Source organism: Palaemon carinicauda, chromosome 38, assembly GCF_036898095.1.
Source record: "Palaemon carinicauda isolate YSFRI2023 chromosome 38, ASM3689809v2, whole genome shotgun sequence".
NCBI lineage: Eukaryota > Metazoa > Arthropoda > Malacostraca > Decapoda > Palaemonidae > Palaemon > Palaemon carinicauda.
The window spans coordinates 22,507,781-22,529,721 of NC_090762.1; the positions used below are offsets into that span (position 1 = coordinate 22,507,781).

The following is a 21,941-nucleotide window of genomic DNA, read 5'->3' on the forward strand; positions in this document are numbered from 1 at the left end:
ATACTTCGCCATTCATCATCTCCTACTTCATGCTTCGTAGTCCTGTGAATATGAAGCTCAGAATAAGGTTAGTACTGTACTGTACTGTATTTCCCTTTGAATTTCTATAAGTGGTTGAAATATTAAGCTTCATCTTATGAATTATCAAAGTTTTTAATGAGTGCACTTAATGCGTAGGCATAGTTAATGTAGGTCAGGTTTACGGAATGCCTTCAATATAGATTCAATACATTTATCAGGGTATACTAGTAGATACTCATCAGTAACATAGGGGAAGGGTAGGTTAAGGAATGCAAGGTGGTCCCCTTATCATTTGCAAATCGTGTTTAAGCAATAAAATATTATAAAAGAGGTTATGTTAATACTGAACGGTATAGGAAACCATAAATTTTTCTGTTTTAATAAATACCACTTACCATAAAGATTTGAAAATTTATAACAATGTTCTTATTACCGACTTTATACAGAGAAGATAGACATGCAAGTTATGTGATCAAATCATCTATGTGTGGGATAGGGTGCATATACAAAGTCAGAGGAAATCAAATGACCCAGTTTTCCTTGACGGCTCTGTCTTTGAGTCTCTTTTTTTTCTGGCCGTAATGAAGGGATACATAATTGTGAATTATATTGCATTGAAGTTATATGGTTAGTGGCTTTGCATCTGTGAGGAGTAAGTCTCCTTTGAATAATGGAAGCATTATGCTAGTAAAATATTTGGGTGCATTTATTATATTGGAGGATGGAGTTGGGTTAGAATACAGGTTCAATAAATGTCGAGCACAGGTGTGTGGATGGTAGGGCTCACCCATCACACCATGGTGGGGACGTTCCATATTACGATTTAGGACCTGGACTTCACTGCTGAGTTGATTAACAGCTTTAAGCAGTTAAGTACTTCCTAAAAAACTGTGAGCTTCTGATGCTGACAAATGAGATAAGTTGCTCTGAAAGGAGCTATGAAGGAAGAATTTGAAAGAGGGGTTGATGAATGGATTACAGAAAGGGTACTAGAGCCATGGGAAGGGGAGGTATATAGATGGGTGTTGCCACTGATGGTGCTCATGCAGGCATCAAAAAGTAGTGTGCACCCTATAGTGTATTGGACTAACAAGAACTGCATGATTATATGCAGTGTCACACTGGCGATGATGCTACAGATATGTGTGGTGAGAGCCTACACATATGGAAATAGATGATGGAGCCCACCGCTATTATTAACCTCAAGTCAGCCTACCAGCTGCATTGCATATCCAAGAAGCTGAGGAAATACTTGCATGTGAAGAGTAAGGGTAAGACTTATTGTCTAACAACATTGGGATTCGTGCTGCACTCTGTACTGAGTATCATTGAGGTAGTTCTCAAAATGGCCTTGGCATGGTGGGAAAGTGAAGTCTGGTACCATCTTGTACATTGATTATATTCTGGTCGCTGAAACAGTGGTGACGGCGGATGAAGTCTTGAATCAGCTGCAGAGTTTTGGGCAAACCACAAAACCACCAAAGCCATTGGACAGCAGAGCAGCTCTAGGACTGAGGTTGAACAAGAGCTATGCAGGGAAACTAGTGTTTGTGAGATTGAATGAAGTTCTGGAAGTTTGAGACTCGATATGCAGAAAGTTGTGGTCCACTACCCATTGCAGGGTTGCTTAGAACAGCATGTAGCTACAGTAAGAGAAGAGCAGAGGGACTGAAATGGGAGGAAGGGGTTAGGAAGAAGCTGATGGTAATAATTATAATTAGCGAGATAGTGGGGCTGGTCAAGAAGGAGGATCCAGTGAAAAGGATGTGGTATGTGAAAGAGGGAGATGGGGCTAGTGTAGTGTGACACTAGAAGTTTTCTGACAGAGGTATTGCTGGAGATAGGAGGGAAAATTGTATGGGATGCTACATGGTTGAGGAAAGAGCATGATTAGTATGATATTGAAGTGGCTGAGATGGACAAGTTGCTGAAAAATGTCAACCTACCATTGAATTGGGACTGCGCAACTTTTTGCTTTGAAATGATTGGGCCATAGTACTCAGCTGGCAGAAGTCAGTGATCCCACTTGAAAAAAGTGTATGTATGAAGGAGGTTTCGGAAAAAATCATAAAGCGACAAATGGGAATCCTTCGAGAATTAGTAAAAGAATTCAAGTTGAAGCTGTGCTTATTGTTTCTAACTTCTGAAAAGAAAAAGGCAAATGCACAAACCGGGGTAAAGAAGACCTGGTTGAGGAATCCAGAGCATCCTGCAGGTGAAGTAGATAGGGTGAGCTGTTTTGCTTCATCAGATTAACCTTTGCCTCACAAGGGAAGATGTATAGTGTGGTGTGTAGATGTCAATCAATTGACCTGGTCCTTATGTCTCACAAGTCTGGAATGATTAGGGTAGAAACAAACTGCACGAGGCTGGCCATGTGACTCATTACCAGTTGAAGCCTGCATCTGTTCATAATTAACTCTAAGCTAGGCTGTACCAACTGTGTGTCACTCCGGGGTCACCAATGTGATGGTGCCGAGAGAGGGTTGTGAACTCAAAGACAGGATGCAATCAAGTGAGTTCACAACCCTCTCTCGGCACCGTCACATTGGTGACCCCCGCATTCCTCCTAAACATTCGGGGCGAAGAAGACTGGGTCTCCATTGATCGTCTAAAACCTGCTTATCTTCTGCCAGATGACCCGCCTACAGTTCGCCTCTCTAGATCAGGGCGCCCTATTTAACATGTTCAGTATGTCATTTTTAGAGGGGGAGCCATGTACCAACCGTGTGTCACTCCGGGGTCACCAATGTGCCGGTGCCGAGAGAGGGATGTGAACTCACTTGATTGCATCCTGTCTTTGAGTTCACAACCCTCTCTCGGCACCGTCACAAGGCAGAGTAGCAATCTGAAAAAGAGCTGCAATCGAGACAGCTTCTGAAATTGCTGCTGTGGTGGATGGATTTTTCCTGGAAAGGGGACCAGTGGATAGAGTGCAGATGGATTCCAGTGTTGTTTTCCATTCTGAATATCACAAGAAGAGTGGAAACAGAATAATTAAAATTCACTCCATCTGTGACATAATTTTGATAAGAAATTTATAGTTTGATGCGTTTTAATATAATCTGTGTTACTTATCGATTATGCTTTTAATTCGAAAACAAAATTTAATATGCGTCATTATAACCTTTTTAGAATAAATTTTACGTAAAAGTTTAATGCTTATAGGAGGTAAAAACATTATTTTATAGGTTTGGAAACAGATGCCATCTCTTTATGTAGCCATTATACGTACCATACAACCTGTATTTTTTGTTTTTTTGTTTCACAAAGATTTATGGGTATTTTGCATGAAGTATTTTTTTTTGTTACACAAACTTTTATGGGTATTTTGCATGGAGTTGCTATATACTGTAATTAGGAAAATATTGCAGAAATTTATGTGTTATTTGAAACGGGGTAGAAATTTTTAACAATACCCACATAGTCGGCCGACTGTATTTCAGCGGGGGAGAGGGGGGGGGGGAGAGCATGAGAGACGTAGAAGAGTAGGAAAGCAAAAATTAAGCTGTGGACAATTGGGACTCTAGCATGTTCTTATTATCTCAGGGGAAAATTGCGCAATGAGCCTAAAGGTTTAATTTAAACTCTGGATCCGAATTAATCTTTAATTGTGAAAAAAGGTTATATGAATATTTTTGCTATTTGTGTCCAATTTTAGACATTAAGTCTAAGTGTGCAATCCTACATAGGATCTAATGAAAACAGGTAGAGTTACCCATAGTAATGAGAGGCAAGAAAGAAAACGAAAGTCAATTTCACATAGAAAATAGACATTTTTGTTTGATTCGGCTAACTGAAGTATGTAAGTTTTACCCACGAAAAGAGATGTCATGTAATAAATTTTAGATGTTGAACTACTAATTTTTTTTGTTACAAAGCATTAAATGTTGCATATAATGTATTGTTTTTTTCTATCGTACATTGTAATTTTCATCTATTCACTTAATTGTCTACATACGCACTGTCTCGTCTTTGAATTTTCTCCAGTAAAGGAAAACAAACCACAAATTAATCGATTTTCATTAATCAGTTGCCCGTGTGTTGATCCATTTTTTCTTAATGATTTTCTTGCATTGAAGTGAGAGCAAAATAAAAAATTTTCTATCCACTTGAAATGCAAAATTAAAATTTAGTTCGTGTTATCCAAATAAGATATGGCTGCTTCGTTTTGCTGCTTTGAAGAAGATAACTCTTATGTTGTAAAAATTGTTGCTGAGATTAGCAGTCTTTTTCTATTGCCATTTTCCATTTCTGCTCCTTCCCATCTATAATTTGATCAGACGGAGAACTTGATGCAGTAATCTATATAGCATTGTTATATATTGTTGCTGTTGTTATAAGCAATCCTTATTAATAAAAAAAAAAACTATGCTACCTTGTTAAAAAAAAAAACTATGCATAAGCTGAAGGCCCCCACCCCTCAACCCCCCCCCCCAAAAAAAAAGAAAGAGGAAAAAAAAATCCCGGTTAGGAAAATGAAGTAAGGGTCAAAATAATTATTTGAGGCAGCCCAATTGGAAAAAGTAGCCAAGGGGAAAGATATTTGTTTTACAATAAACCCCTGTTCCTTGAAATCCAGGTCAGAATTGGGACCTAGAACCAGAAATACTTCATTTAATTCCTAGAATGTGTAATGGAGGGTTTCAATGGAAAATGGCCAGAAATGTCATTATTGTTCTTTTCCGTTTATAGGTTAGGACCTGAAGGGTAAAGTAGTTACTTGAGTGACGTGTTGCAGGCAGGGAATCAGACTAGGGCCTTGAAAACGTAAGCTGAATAATACACACACACACACACACACACACACACACACACACACATACATACATACAGACACACACACACACATACAGACACACACACACACACACACACACACACACATATATATATATATATATATATATATATATATATATATATATATATATATATATATATAGGCCTATATATATAGGCTATATATATATATTTATATGGTCTCTCTCTCTCTCTCTCTCTCTCTCTCTCTCTCTCTCTCTCTCTCTCTCTCTCTCTCTCTCTCTCTCTCTCTGAATCAGACTGTGACCTTGAAAACGTAAGCTGAATACTATATATATATATATATATATATATATATATATATATATATATATATATATATATATATATATATTCATTCTCTCTGTCTAGGAATCAAATTGTGGCCTTCAAAACGTAAGCTGAATAATAGTACACACACACACATTATATACATACATATATATATATATATATATATATATATATATATATATATATATATATATATATATATATATATATATATATATATATATATATATATATATATATATATATATATATGTATACATACATATTTCTCTCTCTCTCTCTCTCTCTCTCTCTCTCTCTCTCTCTCTCTCTCTCTCTCTCTCTCTCTCTCTCTCCATATGTGAGCTTGTGCACGTAACTGGGCGTGGTTAATCCAGGTGTGTTCAGGTGCTCCAAAATTCCAAAGATGGTATCCAAAATAAGGAATGTAGTAAACCATACTAATTGTGTTGGTTAGTTTTCCTTCCCTCGAGACATTTGATTATGATCGCCTACTTATTATTTGAGAATTGCATTGCAATGATGCTTAAGAATTCCTTGTTTGCCTTACTAAGTGATTTTTTTGTGCTTTATATGATGCATAAACCGAGGGAAGGGGTACTTATTGTCTTGTTTCTACATCATGTTAACTTCGTCTTTCATTATTCAAGGTCGTTTCCCTCACCAAGGCTCTTTTTTACATGTAATCAAAATGTGTTTCTGCTTTGATAACCTTCTAGTTCATTTTTATTTGTTTGTTTATTTTGCTAAAATTTAGGTTGACTCATTGTTTTTTCAAGAGTTGCCATGTGTTTCTTGGACATTGGATTAAGGTTCTTATATTTTGATGTTTGGAAATTGTTTGTGCATGCAGCAGTTTAATGCATATCCACTTGCGTACATGCTTTCAGTAGTATAAATGTAATCGCGCGCACACATTACATACACACGCACATATATAAATATATAGCAAAAAAACCACAGGGAAAATGAAAATAGGAAATATAAGATTAAGTCCTGACTATTTGTGTGATACTTCTTCAGAGGACTGAAGTATCACGAAACTAGTCAGAAGTTAACATTATATTTCCTTTTTTCATTACCCCTGTTTTTTTTTTCGTCTTTGTTTTTGCGTCTGAGAATCACCCTGTGATTTTTACACACACACACACACACACATATATATATATATATATATATATATATATATATATATATATATATATATATATATATGTGTGTGTGTGTGTGTGTGTGTGTGTGTGTGTGTGTGTGTGTGTATACATATATGTGTGTATGTGTGTTTATATTAGTGTTTATGAGGAGAAACAGCTTTCATATCAACACCTATGTACCTGGTAAACAAAGCAAGTCTTAAAAATTATAAAGGAAGGAATAAACACAAATGTAATTCATCGACTCAGTTTATATGATATCATCTTAAACTGTAACTTTATAGAAGTACAAAGTGCATTAATTCTCCCTCTTTTTATTCTTGTTTGATTACTCATCACAGAATTTCTTTACTCTGTTTACCATCCATTTGTCCCATTCAAGGTTCTTTTGGTTTCCTTCAATTTTATAGTTTATATATGAAATATTTATTTTAATGTTACTGTTCTTGTAATATTTTATTTTTCCTTGTTTCCTTTCCTCACTAGGTTATTTTCCCTGTTGGATTACCTGGGCTTATAGCATCCAACTTTTTCAACTAGGGTTGTAGCTCAGTAAGAAGTAATAATAATAATAATAATAATAATAATAATAATAATAATAATAATAATAATAATAATAATAATAAATAATTAGTATTTGCTTTTGCATTCCTCTACATTGGTTTTGTAACATTGGTCTTTCATTTACTTTTTTTTCCTTTTCTATCGATTTTATTGTGTCTTCATCCAGCTAATTTTACTTCTGCCAAGGTCGGTTTATTTATCCATTTGTCGGTTTGTCTGTCTGTCTGTAGAGAGAATTACATAAAAACTACGCGACGGATTTTGTCGAAATTTTCACCTCAGATAAATCTTACGTCATGGATGACCCCGTTAGATTTTGAAGATAATCCGGATCCGGATTTATATTTTTCGCCATTTTAAAGATAACGTCAAAACAAATGGACTGATTTTGACGATATTTCCACCACAGATAAATCTTAGGCCATAGACGACTCCATTAACCTTTGGCCGGAGGTCTGATATCTCTTATTGCTTTTGTTCGTTATTGAATTGTTTTCTTTTTCATTTATTACATTGGTTTGCCCCAAGGTTAACCTCTGTTGCCTTTCATAATACGGTACTCGAAGCACTTAAAGAAATGTTCTTATTTGAAAAGATATTTCTCTCTCTCTCTCTCTCTCTCTCTCTCTCTCTCTCTCTCTCTCTCTCTCCTCTCTCTCTCTCTCTCTCTCTCTCTCTCCCGCAAAACCAACTTGTCACTTTTTATTTAATATCACAAAAAAAAAAAAAACTGACAAAATCTAAATAAATCGAACACGGACACGATGCTGTCACCTTTAAGACATTATTCCAAGAAATTTTGAAGCATGTACGTGATGATCCTAGAAGCCACCGATTCCCAGGGGACCTTGTTTACATCCCAATTACCTCTTCGTTACGCTGACGTCACAGGTGCTCTTGTTTTAGTCACGTGCAAGTTCTGCCCTCATCTTTGCATTAGACTCGCTTTACATTCTCAATTTGGTTGACGGATTATATTTTTTAAACGGGATTAAAGTTTTAAGAATGAACAAATATTGTTTATTATTAAATAGGGGTATGTGTTATATATACAGTATATTTTCCAAATACCCTTGTAGTTTATTATTTGTGGATTGTATGTAATATGTATTTTCTATGAACTATACCACTGTATATTACATTTCATCATCATATTGCCCTTTCTTAGCTATTTAAGTGTAGGGGACCCCCCCCCCTCTCTCTCTCTCTCTCTCTCTCTCTCTCTCTCTCTCTCTCTCTCTCTCTCTCTCTCTCTCTCTCTCTCTCTCTCTCTCTGTGTTATATTTTTGTATATTTTCTAGTATCATTAAACTTCGTCTTCACATTATAGATAAATATTCTAGGCCGATTCATGTATTATTTTTTGGTTGGGATAAATTTCCGTGTGTATTTCATTGTAATGTGAAACAACACTAGAAACATTTTCACATGATTTTGTGGCCTATTTGAAAACGTCCTTGTTTGACAATTTGCCAGAATGGGATTCGAGTCCCGCTCAAGCTCGATAGTTTCTTGTAGTGTCAGCAACCTAACCATCCTTGTGAGCTAAGGATGAAGGTTTTGGGGGAGCTTATTGGTCTACTTGCTGAGTCATCAGCAGCCATTGCCTGTTCCTCTCTGGTCCTAGCTTGGATGGAGGGGAGTCCAGGGCGTTGATTTTATGAGTGTATATTTTAGTCTTCAGGGCATTGTCTTACTAACCAGGGTAATGCCATTGTCCATTGCCTCGGCCATTCATTAGTGGCCTTTAAACCTTTAAATCAGTGTAGGTGAATAATTTAGGGGAAGGCAAACTTTAAATTGAACTCTTCAGTTACCCCATTTTTTTTTCCCAAATGGGAAGGTCGATGTTATAATGGACGTCAGTCCCACGGGCTCTTCATGGCAAATTTTATTTGACAGTAATTGAATACTGAAATAGAATGGGATCCATTCGATTTGAATGTTTGTTCTTCCTGTTTCTAGTGACCCAGTGGATGAAATTGATTATTTAAAGAAAATAGGGCTGCAATGTGAGTTTATATGCAAAAAGCTTTTACCTTATTTTTTTAATCCAAAACAATTTTTATCGTTGAAATTTTAATGTTTTATTCTCTCTCTCTCTCTCTCTCTCTCTCTCTCTCTCTCTCTCTCTCTCTCTCTCTCTCTCTCTCTCCTCTTCTCTCTCTCTCTCTCTCTCTTTCTCTCATTTTTTCCAAAACTGTTTTCATCGTTGAAATTTTAATTTTTATTCTCTCTCTCTCTCTCTCTCTCTCTCTCTCTCTCTCTCTCTCTCTCTCTCTCTCTCTCTCTCTCTCTCTCTCTCTCTCTCCTTTTCAATACGAATAACATGATATCTTCATCTAGATAACTAACATTCCTCCATTTCCTGACCTTATCTTGCAAGTTATTTTATAATTTGTCTTACGTGTTGGAGAGGAATATATTCAATTAGCAGTTAGTTTATAAAGCTATATTGATTCAGAATGTTGGTTTAAATAATATCATAAAGGTTGCAAAATATATACCATATTGTTATCATTATTATTATTATATTATTATTATTATTATTTTTATTTTTACTATTATTGTTGTTGTTAATGTTATTGTTACTAAGCCAGGCTACAACCCTCATTTGAAAAGCAGGATGCTGTAAGCCCAATGGCTCTAACAGGGAAAATAGCTTGGGGAAGAAAGGAAATAACGAAATAAATGAACTACAAGAGAAGTAATATACACTTAAAATTAAATATTTCAGGAACAGTAACAGCACTATAATAAATATTTTTTTATATAAGCTATAAAAATTTAAAAAAAAAAAAAAAAAGAGGAAGAGAAATAAGATGGAATAATGTGCCTGAGTGCACTCCCAAGCAAGAGAACTCTAAAGAACCAAGAATAGTTTGTTCGAGTGTACTCTCAAGCAAGAAAACTCCAAAGAACCAATAAGAGTGTGCCCGAGTGTACTTTCGAGTAGAACCAAGAAGAGTGTGCCCGAGTGTGCTCTCGAGTAAGAAAACTCCAAAGAACCAAGAAGAGTGTGACCGAGTGTGCTCTCGAGTAAGAAAACTCCAAAGAACCAAGAAGAGTGTGCCCGAGTGTGCTCTCGAGTAAGAAAACTCCAAAGAACCAAGAAGAGTCTGCCCGAGTGTGCTCTCGAGTAAGAAAACTCCAAAGAACCAAGTAGAGTGTGCCCGAGTGTGCTCTCGAGTAAGAAAACTCCAAAGAACCAAGTAGAGTGCTCCCGAGTGTGCTCTCGAGCAAGAAAACTCCAAAGAACCAAGGAGAGTGTGCCCGAGTGTGCTCTCGAGCAAGAAAACTCCAAAGAACCAAGGAGAGTGTGCCCGAGTGTGCTCTCGAGCAAGAAAACTCCAAAGAACCAAGGAGAGTGTGCCAGAGTATGCTCTCGAGCAAGAAAACTCCAAAGAACCAAGAAGAGTGGGCCCGAGTGTGCTCTCGAGCAAGAAAACTCCAAAGAACCAAGAAGAGAGGGCCCGAGTGTGCTCTCGAGCAAGAAAACTCCAAAGAACCAAGAAGAGTGCGCCCGAGTGTGCTCTCGAGCAAGAAAACTCCAAAGAACCAAGAAGAGTGCGCCCGAGTGTGCTCTCGAGCAAGAAAACTCCAAAGAACCAAGAAGAGTGTGCCCGAGTGTGCTCTCGAGCAAGAAAACTCCAAAGAACCAAGTAGAGTGCTCCCGAGTGTGCTCTCGAGCAAGAAAACTCCAAAGAACCAAGGAGAGTGGGTCCGAGTGTGCTCTCGAGCAAGAAAACTCCAAAGAACCAAGGAGAGTGGGCCCGAGTGTACTCTCAAAAGCTCCAAAGAACCAAGAAGAGTGCGCCCGAGTGTGCTCTCGAGCAAGAAAACTCCAAAGAACCAAGAAGAGTGCGCCCGAGTGTGCTCTCGAGCAAGAAAACTCCAAAGAACCAAGAAGAGTGCGCCCGAGTGTGCTCTCGAGCAAGAAAACTCCAAAGAACCAAGAAGAGTGTGCCCGAGTGTGCAGTGTACTCTCGAGCAAGGAAACTCCAAAGAACCAAGAAGAGTGTGCCCAAGTGTGCTCTCGAGCAAGGAAACTCCAAAGAACCAAGAAGAGTGGGCCCGAGTGTGCTCTCGAGCAAGGAAACTCCAAAGAACCAAGAAGAGTGGGCCCGAGTGTGCTCTCGAGCAAGGAAACTCCAAAGAACCAAGAAGAGAGGGCCCGAGTGTGCTCTCGAGCAAGGAAACTCCAAAGAACCAAGAAGAGAGGGCCCGAGTGTGTTCTCGAGCAAGGAAACTCCAAAGAACCAAGAAGAGTGGGCCCGAGTGTGCTCTCGAGCAAGGAAACTCCAAAGAACCAAGAAGAGTGGGCCCGAGTGTGCTCTCGAGCAAGAAAACTCCAAAGAACCAAGAAGAGTGCGCCCGAGTGTGCTCTCGAGCAAGAAAACTCCAAAGAACCAAGAAGAGTGTGCCCGAGTGTGCAGTGTACTTTCGAGCAAGGAAACTCCAAAGAACCAAGAAGAGTGGGCCCGAGTGTGCTCTCGAGCAAGGAAACTCCAAAGAACCAAGAAGAGTGGGCCCGAGTGTGCTCTCGAGCAAGGAAACTCCAAAGAACCAAGAAGAGAGGGCCCGAGTGTGCTCTCGAGCAAGAAAACTCCAAAGAACCAAGAAGAGAGGGCCCGAGTGTGCTCTCGAGCAAGGAAACTCCAAAGAACCAAGAAGAGTGGGCCCGAGTGTGCTCTCGAGCAAGGAAACTCCAAAGAACCAAGAAGAGTGGGCCCGAGTGTGCTCTAAAGCAAGAAAATCCAAAGAACCAAGAAGAATGCGCCCGAGTGTGCTCTCGAGCAAGAAAACTCCAAAGAACCAAGAAGAGTGTGCCCGAGTGTGCAGTGTACTCTCGAGCAAGGAAACTCCAAAGAACCAAGAAGAGTGTGCCCGAGTGTGCTCTCGAGCAAGGAAACTCCAAAGAACCAAGAAGAGTGGGCCCGAGTGTGCTCTCGAGCAAGGAAACTCCAAAGAACCAAGAAGAGTGGGCCCGAGTGTGCTCTCGAGCAAGGAAACTCCAAAGAACCAAGAAGAGAGGGCCCGAGTGTGTCTCGAGCAAGGAAACTCCAAAGAACCAAGAAGAGTGGGCCCGAGTGTGCTCTCGAGCAAGGAAACTCCAAAGAACCAACAAGAGTGGGCCCGAGTGTGCTCTCGAGCAAGGAAACTCCAAAGAACCAAGAAGAGTGGGCCCGAGTGTGCTCTCGAGCAAGGAAACTCCAAAGAACCAAGAAGAGTGGGCCCGAGTGTGCTCTCGAGCAAGGAAACTCCAAAGAACCAAGAAGAGTGTGCCCGAGTGTGCTCTCGAGCAAGAAAACTCCAAAGAACCAAGTAGAGTGCTCTCGAGCAAGAAAACTCCAAAGAACCAAGAAGAGTGGGCCCGAGTGTGCTCTCGAGCAAGAAAACTCCAAAGAACCAAGAAGAGTGGGCCCGAGTGTGCTCTCGAGCAAGAAAACTCCAAAGAACCAAGAAGAGTGGGCCCGAGTGTGCTCTCGAGCAAGAAAACACCAAAGAACCAAGAAGAGTGGGCCCGAGTGTGCTAGAACCAAGAAGAGTGTGCCCGAGTGTGCTCTCGAGCAAGAAAACACCAAAGAACCAAGAAGAGTGTGCCCGAGTGTGCTCTCGAGCAAGAAAACTCCAAAGAACCAAGAAGAGTGTGCCCGAGTGTGCTCTCGAGCAAGAAAACTCCAAAGAACCAAGAAGAGTGGGCCCGAGTGTGCTCTCGAGCAAGAAAACTCCAAAGAACCAAGAAGAGTTTGCCCTCGAGCAATAGAGCTTTGAAGAACCAAGAAGAGTGCTCCCGAGTGTACTCTCGAGCAAGAGAGCTTTGAAGGACCAAGAAGAGTGCGCCCGAGTGTACTCTCGAGCAAGAGAGCTTTGAAGGACCAAGAAGAGTGCGGCCGATTGTACTCTCGAGCAAGAGAGCTTTGAAGAACCAAGAAGAGTGCGCCCGAGTGTACTGTCAAGCAAGAGAGCTTTGAAGGACCAAGTATATTTGACCAATGTTATGTTGTTTGCAAAATATATCGAATCAACATAATACTACAATATTGTACACTCCACCACGCACAAAGGACATACACTAAGGGCAAATGAACTTGTGTGTGAACTTTTATCTATTTTGTCAACATCTGCTGTGGTGTGTGACCTTTCCACCTTGGCAAGCCGATACATAAATTAATATTTTAAAGACGTAATGTTTTTTTTATATTCATCATCATCATCTCCTCCTACGCCTATTGACGCAAAAGACCTCCGTAGACTGACTAAATTCATAGAGGATTCATTGGCTAAATTCATCAAAGGATAGCCAGTTCCTTGTGATTCGCAGTGCCTATCTAACTAAGGCAAGTGACCCCTGCCGGTCCATACTGATTCCAGTTAGATCATCCGCCAGGCATCGAATGTAGAAGCCGAAGAGACATCTTGTCTATAGCCTTAAACCCAATCCGTCACCCTGCTGTCAGTGACTTCATCGAGATTGAAGGGGGCATTTTCTCCACCCAAAATTCTCGTTACTACAGTGGTTATTTCCAAAGCATTACCAGACAACAATTATACGTAACTGTGCTTGATCTCTTAAAAATTCCGTAACGACTCTTCTTCCGTTTATACGTTGTCCGTTCCAGAGATATGCTATTAACACAAAGCTCCCCAAGTAGACTTGCTTTCAGTCATTTCTTCTTGCCGCTCGTTTTTCTCGAAGGCATTGTAAATTTCATGTAGCTTTAAGAAATGTAGTATCGGATTATAGGCATTTCAGTAATTGCGTGTAATTTTTTTATTAGATGCATGCATATTTGGATGTAAGATATTATTGGAACTTGATCCTTGTTTTAAATTAAAAAGGTATGATCGAACTTGATTGTCGATCACTCGGTTTGACGGGCAAAACTCGCTTTACATTTAGAGAGAGAGAGAGAGAGAGAGAGAGAGAGAGAGAGAGAGAGAGAGAGAGAGAGAGAGAGAGAGAGAGAGAGAGAGAGGGGGGGTCGGGTGGGGGGGGGGTTAGTTGCATACAAATCCAATGTGTATAAAGTCAATATATGTTTCAGTGCAAGTTACGCACAAAAGCCTTACATGCGAGACAGCGAAAAGAAAATTAGGCAAGATCACATCTAAACTGGTCGTGAGAAACGCTAAATTGACTGGGCGCCAAGCTGTCTGACGCATCTGGAACAGGATGGGCGGTTTTGTTTTGAAACGTGGGACGCGGCAGGCCCGGTTGGGTCTGCGAAAAAAAAAAAAAAAACGCTAAATGACGTGGGCGAACCCGCGAGTTGTGGGAGGAGAGGAGGGTTTAGCCAAAATGTGACCTTGAGAGTAGGTGGGCTTTGTTTGGTCTATACAACACATCGTTATTTGGAGAGTGGGTGGAATGGCGAGGTGATCTTGTTGTCAATCTTATTGTAATGTACTGGAGGTAAAGATGTTATTTCAAAATTGTTACCATCGTTTTGAGTTATTGAATTGGTTTTAGGTTTTACTTTACTTGTCAGTTAAATTCTATTGATGATTAATTTCAAGTCTGTCAATACAATGACTAATACAAAAACTAAGGGAATTAGTAACGTTCCTTTTCTTTTAGTGACCGGTAATAACGAATTTGCAATAATAAAACAGTATTTTTAAAGTTAAAATGAGGATGGTGCAGCATTAAGGTGCCTAAATATCCCCTTGGCTTTGTAGTGCCGCCAGAACAGCTCGCGCGTTGCACTGTAGGCATCATTTCAGGGTTGTTTCAGTTTCCCTTTGACCCTTAGCTGTACCCATTTTTAGCCTTCCTTCTTTCTTCCATCTTGCTGTGCAACATCCAACTTTCAATTCATAGTGCAGTTAGGTGATCCCCCTATTATTATTATTATTATTATTATTATTATTATTATTATTATTATTATTACTTGCTAAGCTACAACCCTAGTTGGAAAAGCAAGATGCTATAAGCCCAGGAGCCCTAACAGGGAAAATAGCCCAGTGAGGAAAGGAAACAAGAAAAAATAATATTTTTTAAGAACAATGAAATTTAAATAAATATGTCCTATATAAACTATGAAAACTTTAACAAAACAAGAGGAAGAGAAACGAAATAGAATAGTGAGCCCAAGTGTACCCTCAAGCAAGAGAACTCTAACCCAAGACAGTGGAAGACCATAGCACAGAGGCTATGGCACTACCCAAGACTAGAGAACAATGGTTTGATTTTGGAGTGTCCTTCTAGAAGAGCTGCTTACCATAGCAAAAGAGTCTCTTCTACCCTTACCAAGAGGAAAGTAGCCACTGACCAATTACAGTGCAGTAGTTAACCCCTTGGGTGGAGAAGAATTGTTTGGTAATCTCAGTGTTGTAAGGTGAATGAGGACAGAGGAGAATCTGCTAAAAATAGGCCAGACTATTCGGTGTATGTGTAGGCAAAGGGAAAGAACCGTAACCAGAGAGAAGGATCCAATGCAGTACTGTCTGGCCAGTCAATGGGCCCCATAACTCTCTAGCGGTAGTATCTCAACGGGCGGCTGGTGCCCTGGCCAACCTACTACCTACTACTACCTACCCCAATATAAAAGAATGCCGAATGGCCTCCAAGACCCCGGTGCTTGCCTTTGGGGTTCAAATTCTCCCAATTCAAAGGCACATATTTTCAACGGGAACACGACGTTTCAGGAACAAAATACTACTGTTTATAACCACTGAAAAATGCGCTGCAATGAAATCCTTGCAGCTACAAAGTGGATGCTGTGTAACCTTCACATTCCCAAATTGGATGATCTGACTGACATTTGATAATCAGAGTTAATCCTCTCGGCGAGCAAGTAGGAGGCGGAGTCTTTGGACAGAGGGTGTAAATGAATCAAATATTAATATCATATAATATTTTTTGAAATATGGATGAAGAGAATGTCGTATTTTTCATCCCAACTTCTTGTATATGAACATAGATTTTTTGACGAGTTTTTAGGGAAAAGTAGGTTATGTTGGAGTTTATTTGTCTATGAAATGGAAATAGACTAAATTTAGTACTGAATGGCGTTCCGGGACAGCTTATTTTTCGACCTTTTGCTCGACTTTGACCGAAGACTTTCAAAATTGAATCATTTCCACGTCTCAACATGACAATTAATCCCTGAAAGTGTTACTACTCAGTGAGTAAAACTGCGGCCAGGAAGTTGTTCACAATCAAAAAGACAAACTGACAAACAGGAGCGAAAACATAACCTCCTCCCAAATTCGTTGGCGGAGGTCATAAACAAAATAATGTTATTGAATTAAAAAACAAATCCTAATACGCTGGTTGTCAGAAAATTTCATTAAAAAAAAAATGTAATAAAGACATTAAAAACAAAATGATGTTTATCGAGAAATAAGTAACATCTATTGATATTGCTATAAAGTCAATCCATGTCAACTTTTTCCAATTCACTTTCAATTTAATTACTATATAACTAATATTGTATTATTAATATTGCAATCTATACTAACACAATGAGTTTTGCTGAGTATGACAACTTATATATTGCTTGTTATTATTAGTTTACAAGTTTAATTTATCTTCTTCTTTGCCTTCAGTTTTCACATTTCTAAATGGAGTCGCTGTTTCTAGTCAGCCTTCTCCATCTTCCTCTGTCTTGTACATCATGTTCTCTTAGACTCTTTTCCTTCTTGTCATTCAAATAGTTTATCTTTCCACCTGAACTTTGGCCTTTCCATCCTTCATCAACCCTCCACCTCTATGTTCGTAACCCTTTTATAATTTTTCCTGTTCTAATAATCCTATTCTGACATGAGTCTTTTTATTGTTTATATATGACATATCTGTCTTTGACGTTGTTAATAGTTTATATAGGACATATCTGTTTTGACGCTGTTACTGTTTTTAGAATGATGTATTGTTAAATTATTCTCATCATTTATTTATTTCCTTATTTCCTTTCCTTACTGGGTTATTTTTCCCTGTTGGAGAACCTTGGGCTTATAGCATCTTGCTTTTCCAGCTAGGGTTGTAGCTTGGCTAGTAATAATAATAATAATAATAATAATAATAATAATAATAATAATAATAATAATAATAATAATAATAATTGCAAATATCAAGAATCCTGGTCTCAATTTCGTGAATGCATTCATTAAGTTGGAAATCATAATCTGTTTTATTTTTTATATTGGTTTACAACCAGTTAATTTTACTAGCATTAATTAGTTAAGGATTAAACATTTCGGGAGTCCTAGAAATTGCTCCATGTGGGGAAATTTGTCATCCAATTTATTTTTCTTGATTATTACTTGTATTGAAAGACTTAGAAAGGAAATTCCTATTGAGGAGGTGACAAACTACTTAAATGAAGCATGTATCACACCACGATGCATTTTCCGTGAATGCGTTCATGTTTATTTTATACAAAAGCCAAAATATCGATACAGTAGTTTGAAAAATATTTATTTTTCAATTGTTGTACAACGCTTCCTTGTAGGCTACCGATGAGCTGATCGGCGGGCAGGTGTTCTCCCATTCACTTGCGACAGGTGTTTCATACTCCGTGAAAGCATTTGTTTTACTTTCGTAACTGTTGTGAAGAGTCTGTATACACACGTGTGTGTGTGTGTGTATATATATATATATATATATATATATATATATATATATATATATATATATATATATATGTGTGTGTGTGTGTGTGTGTGTGTGTGTGTGTGTGTGTAAACTGTGCCCGGTATTTTTCATCACTTTCTTCGCAAAATTCGATCTTGTCAAAAGTATTTTAGAATATGCAATAGAAGCTTACAATTACCGAATAGCCCTGAAAGGTTCGTGAAGTATTTACCAGTTCCCGCAGCCAGATAACCCAAATTCAATCATAGCGTTCTTCTGTTAGTACTCACGTGATGCATTGTAGTCATTGCGTAATGGTCTATACAGCTTGTTTGCTTCCTATCTGCATCCTATTTTTATCCTTCGACCTGCTATCCACACCCTTTCAACATTTGCTTCATATTGCATCTTGGATTTTGCTTATATCTCTGATCTGATTGGCTTCCTCGGCCCCCGTCGCCGACTGTATGACCTTAATTCATAAATGTAAATGCTGTCTGCTTTCTTCATTGCTCCGTGCTTGGGCTGTCATCGATTGAAGGATCCTTCGGGCTGAGTAATGTCTGAATTGTAAAGAGAGAAAATGTTAATTAAGCGAATGTATTACTAGTAATATATACATATAAACAAAATAATTTCTGGAAATTTAATAAACCAATGAATAAAAGAAATCTTATACAAATTAAAACCAACCATAGCGGAACAGACAAGGATAATATTGAAATGGCATCTATAAACAGTCGTAGAAAAATAGTTCAACCAAAAATATATAAAAGGAAAGAAAAAAGTTTGACGAAAACAATCTATAAAAGAGAAATAAATGAAAGCGAATTCATTTGAATAGGGTATTAAAAAACATCAACTAATAGGGTAGAAAAATTTATAATTTATCATACATAGGAATATACATAAGAAGGTATTATTGAAGAAAACACAAATTCAATTCGAATCCTCTCACAAGAAGGCTGCATCCGAGTTGCTGCCAAGAAGGTATCCCATTCCCTGTAATGATTTCTTACCTGACATCAAGAAATTGGTTTGCAATAAATGGCAACATCAATGGGATAGCCTAGATAGGAATAAAATGTAAAAGGTAACAAATGTCATATCTCCTTGGAGGTATAATATGATGCCCCGAAAATGGGAGACGTCTCTTCGTGGTCTCCGTATTGGTCACACTCGGTTGACACACGAGTTTCTGCTGAAGGGCCGACACCAACCGTATTGTGACGACTGTTTAGTACCTCTAACAGTAAGGCATTTGTTGACCGAATGCCCCAATTATAACAACTTAAGGAATAGATATTTGTTTGAGGCTCTAGGTGAGGGTGGCAGGTTCATCCTTGCCAAGATTCTTGGGAATGATGTGTCCTACTATGCAAGTGGTATTTTTAGATTTATTTCAGAAGCAAATCTTCTGAAAACTATTTAACTTTTATGACAGTCAACTTTTATGATTTTAATTGAATACTCTTTTATTTTTTATTTTATTTTATTTTTTATTTTTGTATACATAAATTAAATGTTACCGGCGTCAATGACCTCAGATGTCAGGATGCCTGAAAACTTTAAATCAATCAATCAATCACAAGGGTTTATGTTACGGTGTTAGCAGCTGTAATTCTCATGGGACTGACACAGTTCGGGGAGTTGGACAGCTAAATGAGAAGAAACCATGCTATTAGACGCCCATTCGTAACCCTTGGGTCACGAACAGCAGAAAATATAAAATCCCTATTATGATGTTTTCAGCATATGCTATATTTCTATGTAGTCATGTTGACTAGGCGGACATGAGTCTTTTTATAGTTTATTTTTGACATATTTGTTTTTGATGTTGTTATTAGTTTATATATGACATGTCTGTTTTGACGTTGTTACTTATTTTAGAATGATTTATTGTTAATTTGTTGTCTTCATTTATTTATTTCCTTATTTCCTTTCCTCACTGGGCTATTTTTCCCTGTTGGAGCTCCTGGGCTTATAGCATCTTGCTTTTCCAATTAGGGTTGTAGCTTGGATAATAATAATAATAATAATAATAATAATAATAATAGAGTATATTACTGCTGATTATGCATTGAAGAAAAAATAAATATGTTGGAGCCTAAACTAAACATATGATCTTTCTACGATTAGGTCACGAATGGATAAACTGTCCAGTGAAATCCAACTCCGAGGTTCCCATTAAAATTAGCTAACAGTTGATAAGAAACAGTTTTATCCTTAGTTTGCCTTTGTAAGATCACATTTTTTTTTTCTGGTGAAAATATTCATACCAAAGTTGATCAAATCTAATCACGTTCATTTTGTCACTTATTTTTTTTAGCCTTATATCCTTTAGGGTTGTGGTTGCCTGGTGGTAGCGTCCTTGCCAGGTGATTGCCAGACTAGGGTAGGAGTCCCGTTCAATCTCATTAGTTTCTTTGGTCTCTGCAACCTCACCATCCTTGTGGACTAAGGATGAGGGGTTGGTGGAGCTTATAGGTCTATCTGTTGACTCATCAGCATCCATTGCCTAGCCCTCCTTGGTCCTAGCTTGGGTTGATAGGGGCTCGGGCGCGGATCATATGCAATATGGTCAGTCTCTATGGCATTGTCCTGCTTGATAGGGCAATGCCACTGTCCCTTGTCCCGGCCGTTCATGAGTATCCTTTACACTATAACGCTCTCATACAAAATCTATACCTGCTAACAACGTTGGGAACCCTTGTTCTAAGGTGACCTTACTATTTCATTTTATCTTAGAGAATGATTCCGTATATTACCTGGCGACACACACAGTTGTTGTTTGCTCTATGACATTGGTATCAAAACCCTTAAAATCTATACACTAAGGAAGAGTCAAGTAAAAGTAAATGCACCATTCGCAGTAGTCTGCAAATTGAAGATGATTGAATAATTAGTCAACATTCGTTGTTAGCTAAAATTGGTATTAACAATGGCAGTACTTTCTCTTAAATACAAACTTTATCTTTTTTTTTTTTATTGATGTTGTTTTAATAGTAAATGTTGCTGCTTTTGGTATCGTTATAAGAATTTGTGATTGATGTTTCCGTTATTTAATGTACTACTTATTTTTATAACAGTTATTACGTTTCTTGTCTTTATATTATAGTTGTTGTTTTTTTTTATTTTGTATATTATTATAGTCATGTAGCAGTATCATCATTTACATTTATCAGTACAAAAACCAGACTTTCACTCTAACTTAACAATAGTCCATATCTGTAACGAGTAGCCCTTGATTCGAAACTCAGCCTTTGGTTTCAAACTTCCCAGTAGTGATGATCTGAACACACCATACGCAGACACAAACCTTTCTTTGCCTCTTCAGAAAGACCACCAGTGGTTCGAGTCACCAAAAAGTTTATAAATTATTGTTTTTGAGTGACTAAAAATTGAAATTAAGATGTGTGATGTTGTAAATTGTTAAATTAGATGGATTTGTTTATAGAAAAATGCAATTAAATGTGATTGTACTGTAAATCGTGTGATTGTAAAGAATATGTAATTTAAATTTTTAATAAAAAGATAAAAAAAATGTGATTCGAGTCTTCCCGTGACTCCACTCACCCACCCACCGTCTCTCTCCCAATCACACAATGACGATGTCGCCGGTGGACAGTGACCTCAATGTAAATTTCCTTTGAATTAAAGTCTCTCTCTTGTTCGGTTTATCATAGTGAAATTATATCCATTAGGGGTAATTTCTTTTATTGACAGACAGCTTACAATTGTTTGGTGCTGTTATCCACCTGCGTGTTTGCATGCGAGAGGTTGCCATTGAACCCTGATTACGTAAATATATGTCAAGATTGGCTTCAGTTTCCTCGCTTTAATATTTATCTAACGTGATAATAGAACACTTACATTTATGGTAAGAAAATGCAAAATTAGGATTTCCTTCAAAGAGTAATTGCTGTTTCCAGCTATGATTTTATTGCACGTTCATACACAGTTTGAAGAATACGTGATCGAATGCATGCAACTGGCCTTGAGAGGAGTCAAAAAGAAAAAAGAAATCTCTAAACAGGTTATATACGTGGCTCTGGATGGCGAACGTGAATAGCTGCAGCTGTCACGTTACGGACCGAAGAACGGACATATAAGGAGATAACGTTAGACTCCGAGAGAAACTAATTCGTCGTCATATGATAAACATCGTTGTTTACTTTTGCCTGATCTTTTGTAATTCGTTTAAATGTTTAAGGTTTAAAGGCCGCTCATGAATGGCAGGGGCAAGGGGCAGTGACATTGCCTTATCGAGCAGGACAATGCATAGACTGACCATATACACATATGATCAGCGCCTAAGTCCCCCTCTCCACCCAAGCAGGGACCAAGCGGGCCCAGGCAATGGCTGCTGAAGACTCGGCAGATAGGCCTATAGGCACCCACAAAACCCCCAACCTTAGCTCACAAGGATGGTGAGGTTGCAGCGACCAAAGGAACTAACGATTTTGAGCGGGACTCGAACCCCAGTCTGGCGAACACCAGTCAGGAACGTTACCACATCGGCCATA

The 21,941-nt window shown here is 38.4% G+C and overlaps 1 protein-coding gene across 1 annotated transcript; it reads left to right on the forward strand.

The window, feature by feature from the left end:
* Positions 1-2,100: 2,100 nt before the first annotated feature.
* On the forward strand, positions 2,101-12,373 carry LOC137630252 (trichohyalin-like). Its single transcript, XM_068361708.1, has 3 exons — positions 2,101-2,250; positions 10,043-10,275; positions 10,747-12,373. The coding sequence occupies exons 1-3, from the start codon at positions 2,101-2,103 to the stop codon at positions 12,371-12,373; spliced, it is 2,010 nt and encodes a 669-aa protein (XP_068217809.1).
* Positions 12,374-21,941: the final 9,568 nt, after the last annotated feature.

Bases quoted from the DNA above. Each gene is read 5' to 3' on its own strand.
- LOC137630252 (XM_068361708.1), top strand. From the start codon at position 2,101: ATGGGAATCCTTCGAGAATTAGTAAAAGAATTCAAGTTGAAGCTGTGC. The intron at 2,251-10,042 runs GTGAGCTGTTTT...AAAACTCCAAAG, and splicing joins CTGCAGGTGAAGTAGATAGG to AACCAAGTAGAGTGCTCCCG. The intron at 10,276-10,746 runs GCAAGAAAACTC...AGAACCAAGAAG, and splicing joins GGGCCCGAGTGTGCTCTCGA to AGTGCGCCCGAGTGTGCTCT.